Below are 17,513 nucleotides of genomic sequence, written 5' to 3'. Positions count from 1 at the left end.
GATGATGAATTAATTGATGAAATTATTTCCTAATGTTTATTACATGGCAGCAACCTTTATATGTTTAATCAAAACAGAAAGTGCAATAAATAGTTTTCCTAAATATTACCTACACATATATTAACCTGTCTAGAATTCATTTATATTCTCAAAGTTTGGATATATGAAAGAATGGCCTTTTCAACCCTTTTGTTTAGTGGTTAGGACATGTCTTTTATGCTTGATTCTCGTAAGGAATTGACAATCATTCTCGATTGCTTTCGGTTAGTGTTCATTATTAAGTGATTGTTCGTTCTCTGGTTGAAATACATGGTCTATAAGCTTCCTTTCTCCTAATATAATAATACATGGTCTATAAGCTTCCTTTCTCCTAATATAATAAATAAACGAGATGAGATCATCACTTCTCTTGATAATGAACTTTCGATAGGTTAGCCTTATCTCTATTTTTATTTATTTATCACCAAATGCTTTGCTAGCATACCACTACATTAATAAGAGGAATCTTGATATCTTGTTACCCAAAATCTAAACACAACTCTCCTTCCCCTGTTCTCTTTTGTTCTCTCCCTCATCAATGGTAAAACACCACAACAATACTGAGATAAAAAGGACAGCCTGATGTACAAAATATCCTGTGCTAGCAGAAATGGCCGCACCCAAGAGCGGAGTCAACATAGGACAAGAGGGTTCCATTCGACAAAAAATTACACTGCTTATACATGTAAAAATTATTTAATATATATATATATATATATATATATATATATATATATATATATATATATATATATGTGTGTGTGTGTGTGTCAAACCTCTTCAACTAATTCGTGTGTTTATTTTTTTATATTTTGAACCATCTTATTGAAAATCCTAACTTCACCACTAGTTTGGGGTCTACCGTAATGCAAGCACTAGTGGCTGCTTCCACAGCTCGAACTCGTCACCTATAGGTCATACAGAGACAACTTTACCATTGCTCTAGGACTCCCCTTCACATACAGATAAAAACACAGCAACATAATGTAGTAGTAAATAGATTCAAAACACATTGTTAGTTTTATTAGCTGAATCAAGGTTAAAAGCCAAGCTTTAGAAAGAATGTATGCCTTTCAAATCAACTAATCATACAAAGAAGAGAGCATGAAAGAAAGCAAAAAAAAGGATCAGCTAAAAGAATCTCAGAGACTTGCAGTTTATGACAAACCAAATTTAGTCTGTACATCAAGATCAACTCCTGAAAGTGAAATAGAAGCAATTACATCGGGTTATTGGAGTTAGTAAATAACTCGAATGTTTTAAGAGAATCCCTACGCCAAACGCATTGCATCCCACAAACAGAACATTTCCACAAAATTACTTCTAGGATGTGCAAATTGTCCTAAATTTCACCTAGCTATATAGAAGTCAAAACTTTGCATGTACGCCTTTGCGATACCATGCAGAAGTATCATACACAAATTACCCTTCATACTTGCTGTCTAATTCCAAAAGAATCAAGAATCAGACCGGAAGATGCAGCCAGACGAGAATCCAACATCAAGAATTGAACGATGAGCTGAAACTCCACCGTTTTTGTTCACAGAAGTCAATTTTCAGCTGTAAAGACAACTATGTACACTAGTGACTCTGAATTATGTTACAAAGAGTGTAAGCTTACAGCAACTACGCTCTTTTAACATCTTACACAGGAAGATTGTCCAGTGGAGAATATCCATCAAAGCCAAATTCAGATTCAACTTGTCCGACACTTTCTTGCTGTTGGAAATTCATAAAACGCAAATTATCAAAAAAAAAGAATGCCATCAGTAAAATTAAGATTCTGAAGCAAGCTACACTACAGATAAGAACACGGACTAACCTGCTTCAGAAGGGCACTCATGAGATCATCCTGTCCAAATTGCTCCGGAAAAAATGTATTTTGATAGCTCGTATCAGAAAGTTGTTCACTTTTAACAGTAAGCAAATTTCCACCAGAAAATAGGTTAAGTTGCGGTCCACCCATAGGAGAATTCCCATTTTGTCCATTCTTCTTCATTGAAGAAATACCTTGTTGAACTAACATGGACGGTGGGACATCTAAAGTTCCTGGTATACTTGAATGATCAGAGGCACCGAAGGTTGATCCGACATTCGGTAAACCCCAATCCTGCGGTTTTTGCTGATGCAGTTCTTCAAAAATATCATAACCAGGAGGGAATCCTCTAGATCCTTTAATATCAGAGTTAACTTCTTCCTGAAGCAATCTTTTAGATGTCAGAGTTGACATCCCTGAATTACTACTCACAAGAGGAAAACTGTTGTTTTGCAACTCCGTAGTTTGATTCAGCGAGAAATCTACCATTGAAGATGTTTGGGAGACTGGATTGTATACCGGCCCTCGGACATTTTCAACAATGCTATTACGTGATAAGACTGTAGCAGGTTGTGGCATGGACAATGACGGCAGTGAAATTTGACCATTATTGGTTTCATTTAGCATTTGAGCCCTAGACGGTTGTTGTTGTTGTTGTTGTTGAGACATATGCATTAGCAGAGCATTATTTTGTTGCATTCTAGCGTTCCCTTGCATATTCATAGCCACAAAGGACTGAGAGGACTGGTGCAAATCTGCTAGCTGCTTCGGTTCCATGGTTGTTGGGATCCCATGAAGCAAGTTAATTTGCTTATTGCTATTATTTAATTGTTGCTGTCCCTCAGAAAATCTCAACTTGGGATTTTCAAAGCTGAAAAGGTTTCTTTGATCTACTATAGGCATAGATATGGCAGATTTTGTCGCAGACCTACCTAGTGCAGCCGCCTGGAGGGTAGCAAGACTTTGTGGGGGTAGTTGACCGGTGGCAGCTAAAGCTTGAAGCTCTAACCCATTGAAAGAAGTCATCGTCCCATATGGTGCTTCCGGGTGTCCCAGAAACGAGTTATTCATTCCATTCTGATGCTGTGATACACCACTCAACCTCCTCAGGTACAGCCGATATTTCTGCAATACATGATATACCACCAATAAGAACTTTACTAAGAAATATTATCAACTATATGTTGCAAAGCAAACATGAAGTCTTCCACTAATCAACTAATTGTCATGAAACCATATATTCTTGAAAACAGAAGAAGTAAAGTTGCTCAGTACCTGAAGGTGGCTAGCAACATTTTCTCTGGTTAGCCCAGGAACATTCATCAGCTCGAGAATTTTCTTGGGAACAGCCTCTGAATTAATAGCCAGAATTAGCAATGAAGAATAGATGAGTAAGTATCTAGAATATAGGAAAACATTCCTTTCTTGATTCAGCAGAACTCATTTCTAAGATATAGACAGTGCACTACAGTTAGGCTAAGCAATTTGGATGAAGAAAAGTTGCAAATGTTAAACTAAACCTGACAAAAAAATTTAGACAACTATCAAATATTAAAGATACTGGAGAGATGTTAAATGAACGTTATTCTTGTGATATACGTTACCAATATCACTAAGAAGTCAAACAGTTTTCAATCATATCCAGGAATTAAAGAACCTTGAACATTTTATTTTATCAGCGATGGTTAAGAGTAAACAGAAACTGCAATAAAACTAGGGTACAAATCTAGTAGAGACAAAAAATACTAGGTGATTCTTCTTATCTGTCTAAGACTTGGTGGCATAGTAACACAGTACTTGTGCTCGTGGGAGATAGCATGTACGGAGTGGAATAGTCGCGATGCGCGCAAGCTGGCCATGACATCACCGTTATAAAAATATTTTTAAAAAGATTGACTGCATTTTGGGTAAAGATAGGTTACAGAACCACACAAGAAAACTTACAGGAATATAGGCCACTAAGGACACTGGAGAAAAGTGAAATGAATGTTATTATTGTAATACCGATTACCAATGTCTTCACGCATCACTCATAATCAGGTGATCGCCAAGAATCAGGTACTCTTCCATTTGTTATATCAGAGTGGGGACGGGAGTAGGATGTCAAACACAAATTATGTACCCTTTGTTTAGCACTAATATGCGATGACAAAGTAACAAGCTTATGACTAAGCAGAGGTAATTTGACTAATTGATGTAGCTCAGAGTTTCCACTTTGCTCCCAAAATCCCAATTTCTTGAGCCACTTCCCAAGTTTACCTGTCCAAGGTGTTACTTGATCCCTGTCATTACAAAGAAGTTTTCCATCTTTAAGTCTCAACTACTTGAATAATCAGTTGAGCTTTGATCTAAAATGTTATTCAAGTACTAACTTCAACATATGTGTGATTTAGTGTAATTGAGTAATCTGTTCAAAGTCTCATTTCTTAATCTCTAAAAGGGTCCAAGAGGACCAACTAAAAGGTGTGAACGAAGATAGCATGTAACCTCCCACCCTTCCAGAGAGGAGGGAGATGGAAAAAAGATTCATAAATTCATGGTAACTTCCCAAAAAAACATGTAGAAGTCATTGTTTTCGGTATATCAAGCTCTACTAAGCACAGAGGCAAAGCACCTAGGAACTTAGTTCAATGTAGCTCTGAGGATACATAGCTCTATTAATGAGTATGTATTACTGGAATGAGGTTTCTCCACCCCCAAACCAAACCCAAAAAAAAGAGAACAAAGGCGGGTGTCACAAAGGTACTATATGTTAACATATCAAAAGGATAAAATAAATACCCCAAAGAGAAGGTAAACTTCACGTAAATATTGTAAAAATCCCAGCACAGAGAATAAGGAAAACATAACACATCTGTAAGTTCCCCTTACGCTAGGCAAACCTCAAGTTCAGCGTTTTATGTTGCTTAGGCAGTGCATTAATGTAGACAACAAGGCACTAAGGCATATACCTCATCAGCCATAGCCCATAGGCTCGTCTTTAAAAGGGCAGACGATAAATATAGTTGATAAAGTGCTATTAACTGTTAAAACTGATAAATATCTTTTTTTTTGTTTTTTGGTAATTAGCAGTAGGAAATTAGAAATTTAGTATAAAGCAACTGGTCTAAAAATTTAAAACTTGAAACGAACTACAGATCTTCTGAATAGACTTGAATACGACAACAACAACAAAACCAATGTAATCCCCCAAGTGGGGCTTGGGGAGGGTAGGGTGTAATGTAGACCTTACCCCTACCTTTATGGGATAGAGAAGTTGTTTCCGAAGGCCCTGGGCTCAAAAGGAATGTTATCGAAGCAGGATTGCAAGATAAATACAACCAAATAGCAAGATATAAGCAAATGAAGCAACAAATAGTACCACATATAGAAGAATAAGAGACTATGCGATTACTAAATAATACTAACATTAGTGAGAAGAGGAAAGGACGAAGCTATCCCCCTAGTTCTCCCACATAAAATGCGACAACACCCGGCTACCTACTAACCTTCTACCCTAATCCTCGACTTCCATAGCTTCCTATCTAGACTTGAATGAAACCAGAAATTCAGTGGTGGAGCTAGTTGCATTGATGAGGAATCACATGAATGGAACGGTATCTCTGACTGAAAAAACATCCTCGTCCCCCTCCCCAACGCCAGAAATCCACAAAAAGAAAAATGAAAAAGGGAACATTAGCAAAATAGTACATCAATTTGGTTACGCCACGAGGTTAGCTCAGCTAGGAAGAACTCTTTCTTTCAGGTCTAAAGATCATAAATAGGCATATACTCCTCTGGACCTGAAATACCCCAAGTAATATGGAAGCACAGCCACATCGAAATACAAAGGTAAAGAAATAGCCACGAGAAGTAAATGGTCATACTGTCAATTCCAAGTTGGTTGACAGCTTGTACAAACTGTTGATGAAGCTCCACCGACCAAACCACACGTGGCTTCTTTAATGTGGATGAATCATCCCTTTCTTCAGTTTCATCTTCCTCCTCCTTTCTTCGCTTTGAGCTTTTCCAGTTCCCTTCATTAGCTGAAGATGAATAATCGACATCTTCTGGCGGTTTCTGCTGTTGATCTCCATCTTCCACGCTTGTTGATTGATCAAAATCTTTGTCCTTCCACTCGTGCTTCTTTTTACGAATCACATGCTGCCAAATGTTCTTCAATGCCTCGATACGCACCGGTTTGATCAGATAATCACATGCACCATGAGTAACACCTTTCATAACGACATCCTTACTGTCATCCGCAGACATCACTAGCCAATGATAATTGGAAATCAGATACCATCAATTAGTACGCCATCAGCAGTTACAAAACTTGGAAAAAAAATACAGTTTTTACTATGAAACGGGATACTCACTAATAACAGGCAGGTCCATTTCCAGACCAACATGCTCAAGAAGTTTGAAACCATCCATGTCTGGCATGTGCACATCACTAATAACAATGTCAAAACCATTTCTGTTTTCTCGGAGCATTGATAATGCAAGCTCTGCTCGATTAGACTTGGTGACTGGAAGAATCACAAAATTGGAATGAATTATGAGAGAAAACAATGAATAATCTCGTGTAAATCAAATCTTATATCAATCATACACTTTATTGATTTATTCTATCCTTCAAATCCTTAATCCTACATGCTTCTTAACTCCAAAGCAACCAACCTAATTAAGCACAAAAACACATTCTCTATCCTCTCCACAAATTCAAACTCAACATGAAAAAAGAAAAGAATGACAGACGTTGAACTTTAATAAACTACGAAGCACCAAGAGGGAGCACCAAGAGAAGGTCAATAGGAGATCCAAAAAGAAGTCTTCTTCAATCATGAATTCCCATCTTATCATTTCAAAATCTCACGAAAATCAAATCTTGTACATCAATCATACTCTCTTTTGATTTATGCTAATCCTTCGAATCCAAGGAAACCAACAAAATTAAGTTAAAAAAACACATCCACTATCCTCTCCACAAGCTCAAATTCAGCATAAAAAAACAAAAAGAAGAATACAAAGACTTGAACACTAAGGAGCACCGAGAGAAGGTCAATAGGAGATCCAAAAAGAAATCTTCTTTCATTATGAACTCCCAACTTATCATATCCAAATCACATGAAAATCAAATTCTACACATCAATCATACTCTCTATTGAAACCCATAGGAACCAACCAAATTAAGTAAAAAAGACACATCCACTATCCTCTCCAAGCTCAAATTCAACATAAAACAAGAAAAAGAACAGCAAAGACTTCAACTTTAATAAACTAAGGAGCACCAAGAGAAGTTCAATATGAGATCCAAAAAGAAATCTTCTTTCATCATGAATTCCCAAACTTATAATTTCCAAATCTCATGAAACCAACTAAATTAATTTTAAAAAACATATCCACTAAGGAGCAGAAAGACTTTAACTTTAATAAACTAAGGAGCAGAAAGAGAAGTTCAATATGTGATCCAAACTTTTATCATCAATTCCCAACTTATCATATCCAAATCTCATGAAAATCAAATTCTACGCATCAATCATACTCTCTATTGAAATCCAAAGGAACCAACAAAATTAAGTACAAAAAACACATCCACTATCCTCTCCACAAGCTCAAACTCAACATAAAAAGCAAAAAAACAACAAAGACTGGAACTTTACTAACTAATGAACATCAATATAAAGGTCAACTCTTGAAGAAACACTCAAAGTACCATTCTTGATTTACAAAATACATAGTTTATATAACCATCAAAAAGGTGAAATTTTTAATACCTTCATAGTGGCAATTCCTAAGCATCTTCTCCAAGATCCTTAGACAAGTAGGATCATCATCTACAACAAGTACTCTTAAACCTGCCGGAAACTGGTCGGAAACTTTATCACTACTACCGGATTTCCAAGAAACACTACAACTAGCACCAGACATGTTTTTCACCACTGACCCAACACCAAGATTCATACTTTCTTCAAATTTTTGAAATTTTTTCAACAAATTTACATGGAAATATGTATGAAAAATTGAAAAAAAAAAGAAAAATACCCACAAACAAGAACAAAAGTATCTTAAAAGTTAATAGTACATATCTTAATTGGTACATCCATAAGGAATCATATCAGTACCCTATTGAAAGAAAATTTCAAGAAAGAGAGAGACAGGAAGAATTTTTAATTTTTTTAAAATTTTTTTAAGAAGATATTTTTTTAATTTTTTTTTTTGGGGGGACTTTAAGAGGAAGAGAAGAACAAAAAGAGAAAACAAAGGGATGAAAATTACAATTTATATATTTTTATTGTGTATGCTGGAAGAGATGAAGAACATGGGTGTTTGTGCTTGGAGTTGTCAATTTTTTTTATTTTTTGGGGGGTTTTATCTTGTTTATATTATTATTATTATTATTAAAATAAATATTACTATCGAATTTATATTTATTTTTTTAAAATAATATTTTTTTATAGTAATACAGTATTGTGGGGTCTCTCCAGTGAGCGTGGATCCAGCTCATATATGAGCCTCAATAACCCCACACCAGCTAAAATTATTTTTTGTATTTTTTAAATCATAATGGAGTAATAATTTTATTATTGTTTGTGGATTTTAATAAATACACCATTATCTAAAAAATTATCTACCTGTAACTTTAGGGAGGTCCATTAGACTATTACCACGTTACTGTAGAAGTTACTTCGTAAAATTAATTAAAGTGTGCACCTTTGACGTAGGACTATACGTGAATTTGGTAGATTTTGTGTCTGTATTAAAAAGAGAATAATATAATTAATATTAACGAACTCAGTTATTAACAAGGTACAAATTTGATCGATTTCAGTAATTTTTGCTCAAATAATGACTTTGTGTTTTAATTTTTTTTTAATATGTGTTAATATTAAGTTTAGAATTTGGCTGTGAACACTTGAAGAAATCATTTTAAAATTTAAATTCATAAAATTAAAATTTTAACTCCGTCATTAATTATTAATGTATATTAAGTTGAGATTACCGTAAAAATTCATAAAATTCAATTTCTGTAAAAATTCATAAAATTCAGTTTCTGAATTTATCATTATAAAAGTATTCTACTAGCCAATCTTTTTTCATATTTTTATTTGAAGGAAAACATTGTGTCAAAGTGAATCAATATTTTAGTTGATAGAGTAAAATTTGTACATGTACTCTATTGTTACATATAAATTAAACTATCTAATTATTACTCCTTTTTTCTCTACAATTTCTTTTCTTGTAGTTGTTAAGAGTAAGTTGAATTAGTTAATTAGGTTTAAATTAGTGTTAATTAAGTACTTGATACATCTTATTAATTGCTTAGCAACATGTCTCTAAGTCAAACTTGTAGGTTGGTTCTAATTACATCCTTTTTTCACATTATTAACAAAAAAAACAAATTAAACATCTTTAATTACTAATATAAAGATTTTGTGGTGTATTTTTTTGGTAACAAACAATTAATCATTCTCAATACTTCATAGAATAAATCTGAAATATTGCATATTGTGCAGAATGCTTGAGATCCCAGAAAAATTATATTGAAAGTGTCGCACTTAGACACGTGCGAATTCAAATACAAATCGAATTTCAATACTCACGTTGTGCCATTTCCTCCTCAAAACTTCTTTTATTGCTTTAATACCTTCATGGTCCACAACTCCATATTATATAAGCAAAACAATAATAAAATAAAGGATAGTAACAGGATAAATAAGGAAATTAATTAAAACTATGGTCTACAATGATATTGAATTGGAAAAAAAATATTTTTTTATCCCAATAAAATAGTTTATTAGCTTGGTTAACTGTCTTATTTGACAAATCCATTTTGATTGTTCATCTGATTCTAATAGCAAAATCACAGCTAATTAATACCATATAAATAATTGTTAATTTTTATTTATGTATTAATTTAGCAACTGTTGATAACTAACTTCTTTTTTTATTATTTTTTTGAATCAAATTAGTCAAGATTATAATTAATAAAATAATAGCTCATAAAAAAAGAAGTTGAAACCAACTTGGTTATATGATGTCACTTGATGAATTATTCTGGTACGTTTATATTACTCCTCGTTTCAATTTATTTGTATAATTTTGACTTAATACAAAATTTTTAAAAAGTAAAAAATACTTTTGAATCGTATGATCTTAAATTAAAGACATGCAAAATATAATAATATCCTTTGATCTCTTGATCTTCAACATATTATGTAAAACATTATAATTAAAGAGGTGCTAATAAAGCGAAGAAACATTATTTTTTAAACGAATTTTAAAAAAATATGACAAACAAATTGAAACGAAGAATACTTAATTTTATTGAAAATTTATATAATACTTTCCAAACAAAACTATTTATACCAACAACAACAACTTACCTAATGAAATTTCATAAGTGAAATATAGAAAAAGTAGCGTTTACTCAAAAATAATTTTTATAACTTATAAAGATAGAGATGTTATTTTTGAAATACCTCCGATTTAAATAATGCATATAAAAGAAAATAATGAAGAAAAGGAATACAAAACAAAAATAGGAGGAAGTATTACATAACATACAGAAAAAAAGAATTGTAACAACGATAAAATAAGATGATAATCAAAACACAAAAAAACAGTCTTAGTAGCTGAAATTTCTAGACAAGAAACTTTAAATTATATTTATATTTTTATGATCAAGTGCTTGATTGGAACCATTTTGTCATTTTATTTTATTTTATTATTACAAAAATTACTTACTAACAGCATCAAACAAAAGACCAAAACAGTATATTCTCAAACAATCTTTTCTCTATTCCAATGAGTAAAGTAAAAATTTAACCATAAAAGAACTAATTCCAATAAAATACCCCCAAAAAAGCCTGTTTCACAATAGACTTCCACGTCAGCATATTTCAGTTAAAATCATAATGAGGTAAAAAAATTAAAATAGCTAAAGTTATCTTGGTTTCCACAGAAAAGAATGTTTTTTTCACTTTTAATTTTAATTTATTATATTTCTTCTCATCTTTTAATAAAATCCACTTTGACAAATTTAATTAATTAGTGAAGTCATAAAGGAGTCTGAGGAGGGTTTAGCTTTTTATGAAGGTTTAGATGCTTTTAAGGAGAAAACAAATGTGTGGCAGTGATTGTGATCATGCTTTCATGCCAAAATTGAAAAATGTATTGATATGTTCTAAAAAATCTGACGTTATAAATTTACTGATTCGATTAATTTAAATTTAATTGTATTAAATAAATTTATTAAAAATTTATCAAGCTTTGTTACGATAGAATTCTTTACTCTCGAGGCTTATATTCAAAATCTCTCGCTAAAAACAAAAAAGTCACAACCATCTCATTACACCTCTTGATGTTGATAAATTTTGAAATTTGGCATGTGAATTATGGTGACAGACGGACCAAGTTGGAACTTAGTGGAAGAGATGATAGATGCGTGAACAAATTAAAAGCATGTGTGATTGATTGTTACGTATCGTTTCATAACGTATTACATTATATTTTATTGTACTATATTGTAATATAACTCTTGGATAGATTATATTATTTTTAGTCATTACATAAAGCTACACATTTCTAATTTGTAGAATAAACTTATAACGATAGTTTAAAAAGGATGACACAAGTATTAAAAAAATAGTGTGATAGATAAATCAAGATTATTAAAAAAGTAAAAGTAAGAGGAAAATAAAAATAAGGTATCGCTGCAAGTACACCAAATTATTTCTTATTTAGAAGAAGATTTTTCATTGTTACTTAACGATGAATTTAATGTCGAAATAAGTATTATATTCAAATACAAATACTGGACTTTATTATTTACATTTTCTTTTTATAAAACAAACGTGACGTGTTGAAGCAAAATAAGGGTGGACACGTGGCGGTGTGGGTAAATTGTAGGTTAAATGGGCCCGTAGCATTTGTAACATGGCTAAGTGGTCCAAGAGTACTTTGAGCTGGGCCCATTTGTAGGCCCACTGTACTAACATCTCCATCATTATACTCTAGACTCCTAGAGCATTGACTAATCAATTAAATCACTTAGTCTCGAGTTTGAACTTTGGATATGTAATCGTTTTTTTAGAGAGTGCTCCACTGTCTAAGTAAGATTTTTTTGTGCAACTTCAAAATTGAATTAGTCAAATCACAAAGCAAGTATTGAATACCGATCGAAAAATCAGAAAAAATAAGAAGTTACATACACTTTATCAATGTACCAAAATAAAAAAATATCCCTTTTGTCCTATATTATGCCAAAAGATCCGGATTATAAAAATCAAATTATCTTATTTTGTTATAAGTTCGAACATAGAATGTACATTGTATACAAACCTTATACCAGATCTATCGGAGGTAGAGAGATAGATTTTAGGAAGACATACAAGTAATTACGTAATTATTTACAATGTAAATCATGGTTGAAACATGTTTATGATATGAACTTAAAGGGTCTTATGATGTAGTTCATATAGTGATAGATAGGGGGTGTACATGAACCAGGTTGGTTCGGATTTTTTACAAATCAAACCAAACCATTTCTGTCGGGTTATTAAATCTATAAACCAAACCAAACCAATAAAAGTCGGGTTTTTCAATATCAATTTTTCTCGAGTTTTTTGGGTTTTTTTGGGTTTTCGGTTTTTCATAGTATCTAATAAAAAGCACAGAGCAGTGCTTCTTAAAAAGAGTTCTAGTACAAAATATCAACATATAAGATGGAGGCAAAACACTGTTTGAAATTTTAACTTTATAATATAACTTTATAAGATGAGCTTTTTTTGTATATTATTTAGATGAGCTTCTCAAGTCCAAATCTAAATGTAAGAAAGAAAACAAAAATTATGAAAAATTTTAAAAATATATTTATAAATTACATTTTAATAAATATTTTTATGTATAACATAATTTAAAAGTAGTATATCTATAATCGGGTCGGTTTGGGTTCGGTTTGACTTTTTTTAGTTGAAACCAAACCAACCCTATAATGGTCGGATTTTTTTTCCAAACACCAAACCAAGTCAAACCAAACAACTAGTCGTTTTTTTTTCTGGTTTGGTTCGATTTGTCGATTTGGTGCGGTTTATCAATTTTTCCTGTACAGCCCTAGTGATAGAGTTAAGAATTTCACTAAAAAACTTCAAAATCTAAAAAAAGAAATATACGAAAAAGGTCAAGAGATTTAACATCTAGTATATATACAATATAATTTTTTGAGAAACTGTTCCTCAAATGGACTTCTCTTAAAAGGAGACATAAAAATTTGTAATAATTAATTAAATGCTGAATGCATATTTATTATTAATAAATTCTATTTTAAGATTTAAAATTGACAATTGATCGAGAGGTGTGAAATTGGATTGTACTTGGTGTGACATGTGGGCCAACTAAATGGGCTTTTTAGGGCCCACAAATAGCAGGCTTTAATTGGTCTGTCAGCTTGGAACATGGGCTGTGCGGGCCCAATGAAAGAGGTCCAGAATTAATAAGTTGGACCTCTAACTCAAATAGCAACAATAAAGTAAAGGGCGTTACACATTTGATCGTTCGATGAAAAATATTCTCTCATACGATTTATCTTAGATTAGGGAGATCCTCAGTAATGGTGAATGGTGACCCATTCACTCTTTCACAGACTGATACGTGTACTATATGCTTTAGCCATTGTACATAAATTTATATTATATATTATCGTCTATTATTTGTTATGAACGATTATTTATGTCAGTTTACCAACCCCAAAAAGTAGTAACACAAGATGTCATGAAATTAAATCACTACTATGAGTTTCAAAGGATAAATGCATTGCCTCGGTAGCTTTAAAGTTTTAGAATTAGAAGCAAATTAAAAATTGTAACAAGTCATGTTCGACTTAATAGATTTTTACTATTAAAATTATTACACAGTTAGAATTATGAGTTCAGATATAATATTTTTGAAATTATTATAAGTTTTTACATAAAAATCTATATTGCATATCGAAAATACTGAACTTGGATGAATCGGATGCCAAACTCAATTGTTTCTTATAAGTGAGCAAGGTGATTTTGACATTTAATTTGTAATCTAAGAGTCTTACAAGTTTCTTCACGCGGAAGCGAGTTCTTTTTAACCACGACTTAAATTATCAATCACTTATAATTACAATCATGATTTAAATTATCGAACACACGAATTATTATCAAACAAATAAATCTCTTGATCTCCACAATCACAATATTCTTTAAAAGCGTAGAGAATGCTCTTTATAAATCTTAATAAAAAACATTAAATTTTTCCAACACTTCTATGATGTATTTATATCGTAAACATGTCGTTATGCAAATATGCCTAGCTTGAGAAAAACGTGTCGGCTAAATAAATATTGTCCTGATCTTTGTGAAAACCTCACCAAACATGGGGCATGCCTTGTTTTGTTAGAAGCGGTATCAGAATCAAAATTTTCATTAAAAGGGGTTAATATGAAAACGTAAACACACAAAAAAAGTTAAAAAATTATTTTAATCATTCATAAACAATGTAGCTTTCATCGAAGGAGGTTCATATGAACTCCCTTAGCCCTTTAGCTCCCCCTTGGACTAGAAGAGTCAAGTAATTTATTGACATGATTATACTTACATGATTATTCTATATGTATAATCTTTTATAGCCAGTTACAATTTAAATAGAAGAAAGATTTGTTGAATTGTGGTCGAACCTGATCATTTAAAAGTTTAAACTATTAGAGAAAACATAAGTTTATATATTTAATTTTATCTTCAACATGTCTCTCACAAGCGGAGCTAACGCGATTTTGAATTCGAATAAACTCAACAGCTTTAGTCCATACTTTATACTTGTATCGGAATTGGATTGGATATTTTCTCGATTTGACTGCTGGGATCTCAATCGATCTGCATCAGCGGAAAATGAAACTATCGAATCACACCACTCAATTGCGCTAACTAAGCCCTCCATAGAAGTTTAAGGAGTATTAAAAAAATCATGAAATATGGATAAGTTTTAAATTTAAAATCCACAAACTTTAAAAGATTAAATTTTCGAACCAAAAAAGTTCAAATCATGTTTTCGCTTTTGACCTCGTGTGCGTGCTTGATTCTGTTTTATGAGCCAAACATGTGAAAATTCTTTTTTATTCTGTTTGAATTATTTTTATTAAAAAAATAAAATTTTAAAATAATAATTATTAATTGAGTCATCATCGAAAAATCAAATCATAGGAGTATTATTTAAAAGTATCGATTTGCAAGTGTCTTTAAAGAAAAGAGTCTACATAGAAACTCAATTCCTATTTTACTACTCACATTTTGTGGTTCTTCATTCAACATTGTACTATTAATAACAACTACCAAAAGTCATATTAATAAGTAGGCCCTTTCCCACATTGGACAATGACATTGTAAAGCAACATATTTTCAAATAATTTTGAAAAATAATTCAGCAGTCAAATATTGCATATTCCTTTTTATTAGCCTGAGTTGGACTTTTAATTTCCCTTTCTTTCTTTTGGTTAAAAAGAAACCTACATTTTCTTTTGGTTAAAAAGAAAATTTAAAAAGAATTAGTCCTCGTTTATGACTTTCTCTTGGAATTTGAACTCCAATTCCCATGATTTTTACCTTCTTCTAACCATTATAGAATTATTTTATTTTCGAGCAGATGAAAGAAAATCACCTACCAACTCGATCAAAACTTTAGGCTCCAAAATGAGACTGAAATTAAACAAATACAAACTCAATTCCTCTTGACCAAAATTAAGTCCAAAAATGTAATGCTGCCCATGTGTTTTAATTCAACATAGAATTTTAAATTCCACATAGAAAATTAACCAAATTTTTTTTTTCCAACCTATATATATATATGCCACTTCTTATATAGCCAATTAACCATAATTACATACAATATCAGCACAAATCATCAATTTCTAAATTAGCCACTAATTAAACATTTAGTTCTAATAGACCAATTGATTATTAATAATCATTATGGGTGTTACAACTTTTACTGAAGAAATTACTTCCCCTTTAACACCAATTCGTTTGTTTAAGGCTTTAATTGTGGATTCAAAATCCCTAATACCAAAGTTACTGCCTCAATTTGTTGAAAATGTTGTTTTGTTACAAGGAGATGGTGGAGCTGGAAGTATTGAACAAGTGAACTTCACAAAAGGTTAGTGAAATCAATTTTATTTTTTTGTCAGTGTATGGTATCTGTATTGAAACTTTTATTAATTCATATTCACACTATATAAGGTATATTTAAGAGAGAGCCACTTTCTACATTGGATTCTTTTTCATATTCAGAGTTCGAATCGAAGATCTCTGACTTAGAATAGAGTCGTAAGGGAATTTAAAAATTTAACATAATTTAAGTTCTTCTATAACTTGATTCGGAACTTTGGTTCGAATATTTCACCCTAATATTGTTTGGAAATGAATTTTGGGGATATATATGTCAATATTTTTTGGCAATCAAGTACCAAAAAATGCTTCTCGAGAAAAATATTTCCTTGAAAGATGATATGAATTCCGCCCATATGTATGTGAAGTTATTTTCTCCCAAAGATGAAACATTAATGTTTTTCTTGAAAAATATTTTTCGACATTTTTCAGCAATCGATACTGAAAATTATATATCTTTCTCATGAATTTTTTTCTCCTTGTAAAATGACTTTTGTTGTATCAAACATGCAAACAACCCCTCAAAAGAAGCTTAAGGAAAATCAATTCTATCTCCCATAATCTCTTATCAAATGGTCATATTGTAATACTTTAATTTACCTAATGATCTTTTTTTATTTAATTTTCCTAATTTCATAAAGAAAAGATTAAGGCTGCGTACCTGATTTGCGTAATTTCACGGAGTATATTGTATATTGTTGTTGACCCTTTTTTGGTTTAATTTGCAGGCAATCCTTTTGAGTTTGTGAAACATAGAATAGATGAATTAGACAAAGAAAATATGGTGTGCAAATACACAATGATTGAAGGGGATCCATTGGGAGAAAATCTTGATTTTATTTCTTATGAAATAAAATTTGAAGAATCCAATAATATTATTGGAGGATGCATTTGCAAGATGACAACAAATTATCATGGAATTGGTGATTATTTTGCCAAAGAAGAAGATATTAAAGCTGGAAAAGATAGTGCTATGGGAATTTATAAAACAGTTGAAACCTACCTCATTCAAAATCCAAATCTTTATGCTTAATTAAATAAAAAGAATTGCTTCATGCTATTTAAAATGAAGCCAATATGGGCTAATTTTTGTTGTTTTTGAAGATATATAGTAGTTCAACCATTATAAAAATAAAGAAACATTTATTTATTGTTAAAGACAACATCATTAAATTAAAAGTATTCGTACGCTTTATATGTAGTTTCCTTTTTTTCTTCCAATTATCAATATAAAATTATATTTGAATGCCTAACAATTTCCCATTCGAACTAAGTTTCGCATAGTCCATCATTGATATTTATAGTTTAATATGGTGATTTGGATTGTGTCATCCACCTTATTCAAGTATTTATGGATATTGAAGCCCACATGCAAGTGTTTTTATTTTTATGTAAGCATTTAGCTCAGCGTTGAAATTGCACGAATTATCCGTAAAATAAATTGATCCTTACTTTTTCTCCCTAAATGAGTTGGGGCTTTTTTTTGG

The 17,513-nt window shown here is 31.6% G+C and overlaps 2 protein-coding genes across 2 annotated transcripts; one reads left to right on the top strand and one right to left on the bottom strand.

Moving 5' to 3' along the window:
* Positions 1 to 1,166: 1,166 nt before the first annotated feature.
* Positions 1,167 to 8,182, bottom strand: LOC129881008 (two-component response regulator ARR2-like). The gene is made up of 6 exons (XM_055955307.1): positions 7,615 to 8,182; positions 6,214 to 6,366; positions 5,722 to 6,108; positions 3,131 to 3,207; positions 1,862 to 2,980; positions 1,167 to 1,758 (listed from the first exon to the last, which is right to left on the bottom strand). Exons 1-6 carry the CDS (start codon positions 7,799 to 7,801, stop codon positions 1,684 to 1,686), a joined length of 1,998 nt encoding a protein of 665 aa, XP_055811282.1. The 5' UTR covers positions 7,802 to 8,182; the 3' UTR covers positions 1,167 to 1,683.
* Positions 8,183 to 15,730: 7,548 nt separating this feature from the next.
* On the top strand, positions 15,731 to 17,168 carry LOC129878501 (pathogenesis-related protein STH-2-like). The gene is made up of 2 exons (XM_055953463.1): positions 15,731 to 16,015; positions 16,755 to 17,168. The coding sequence occupies exons 1-2, from the start codon at positions 15,832 to 15,834 to the stop codon at positions 17,057 to 17,059; spliced, it is 489 nt and encodes a 162-aa protein (XP_055809438.1). The 5' UTR covers positions 15,731 to 15,831; the 3' UTR covers positions 17,060 to 17,168.
* The last annotated feature ends 345 nt before the right edge of the window (positions 17,169 to 17,513 follow it).

This window comes from Solanum dulcamara, chromosome 2 (genome assembly GCF_947179165.1).
Source record: "Solanum dulcamara chromosome 2, daSolDulc1.2, whole genome shotgun sequence".
NCBI lineage: Eukaryota > Viridiplantae > Streptophyta > Magnoliopsida > Solanales > Solanaceae > Solanum > Solanum dulcamara.
This window is presented reverse-complemented; position numbering and strand designations above follow the sequence as displayed.

What these genes read in the sequence shown, in the direction of transcription:
- LOC129881008 (XM_055955307.1), bottom strand. Translation starts at nt 7,801, where the DNA reads ATGAATCTTGGTGTTGGGTCAGTGGTGAAAAACATGTCTGGTGCTAGT. An exon ending in AATGGACCTGCCTGTTATTA is followed by an intron (nt 6,109 to 6,213) that starts GTGAGTATCCCG and finishes ATCATTGGCTAG; the next exon opens with TGATGTCTGCGGATGACAGT. An exon ending in CAACCAACTTGGAATTGACA is followed by an intron (nt 3,208 to 5,721) that starts GTATGACCATTT and finishes CTATTAATTCAG; the next exon opens with AGGCTGTTCCCAAGAAAATT.
- LOC129878501 (XM_055953463.1), top strand. Translation starts at nt 15,832, where the DNA reads ATGGGTGTTACAACTTTTACTGAAGAAATTACTTCCCCTTTAACACCA. An exon ending in ACAAGTGAACTTCACAAAAG is followed by an intron (nt 16,016 to 16,754) that starts GTTAGTGAAATC and finishes TTTAATTTGCAG; the next exon opens with GCAATCCTTTTGAGTTTGTG.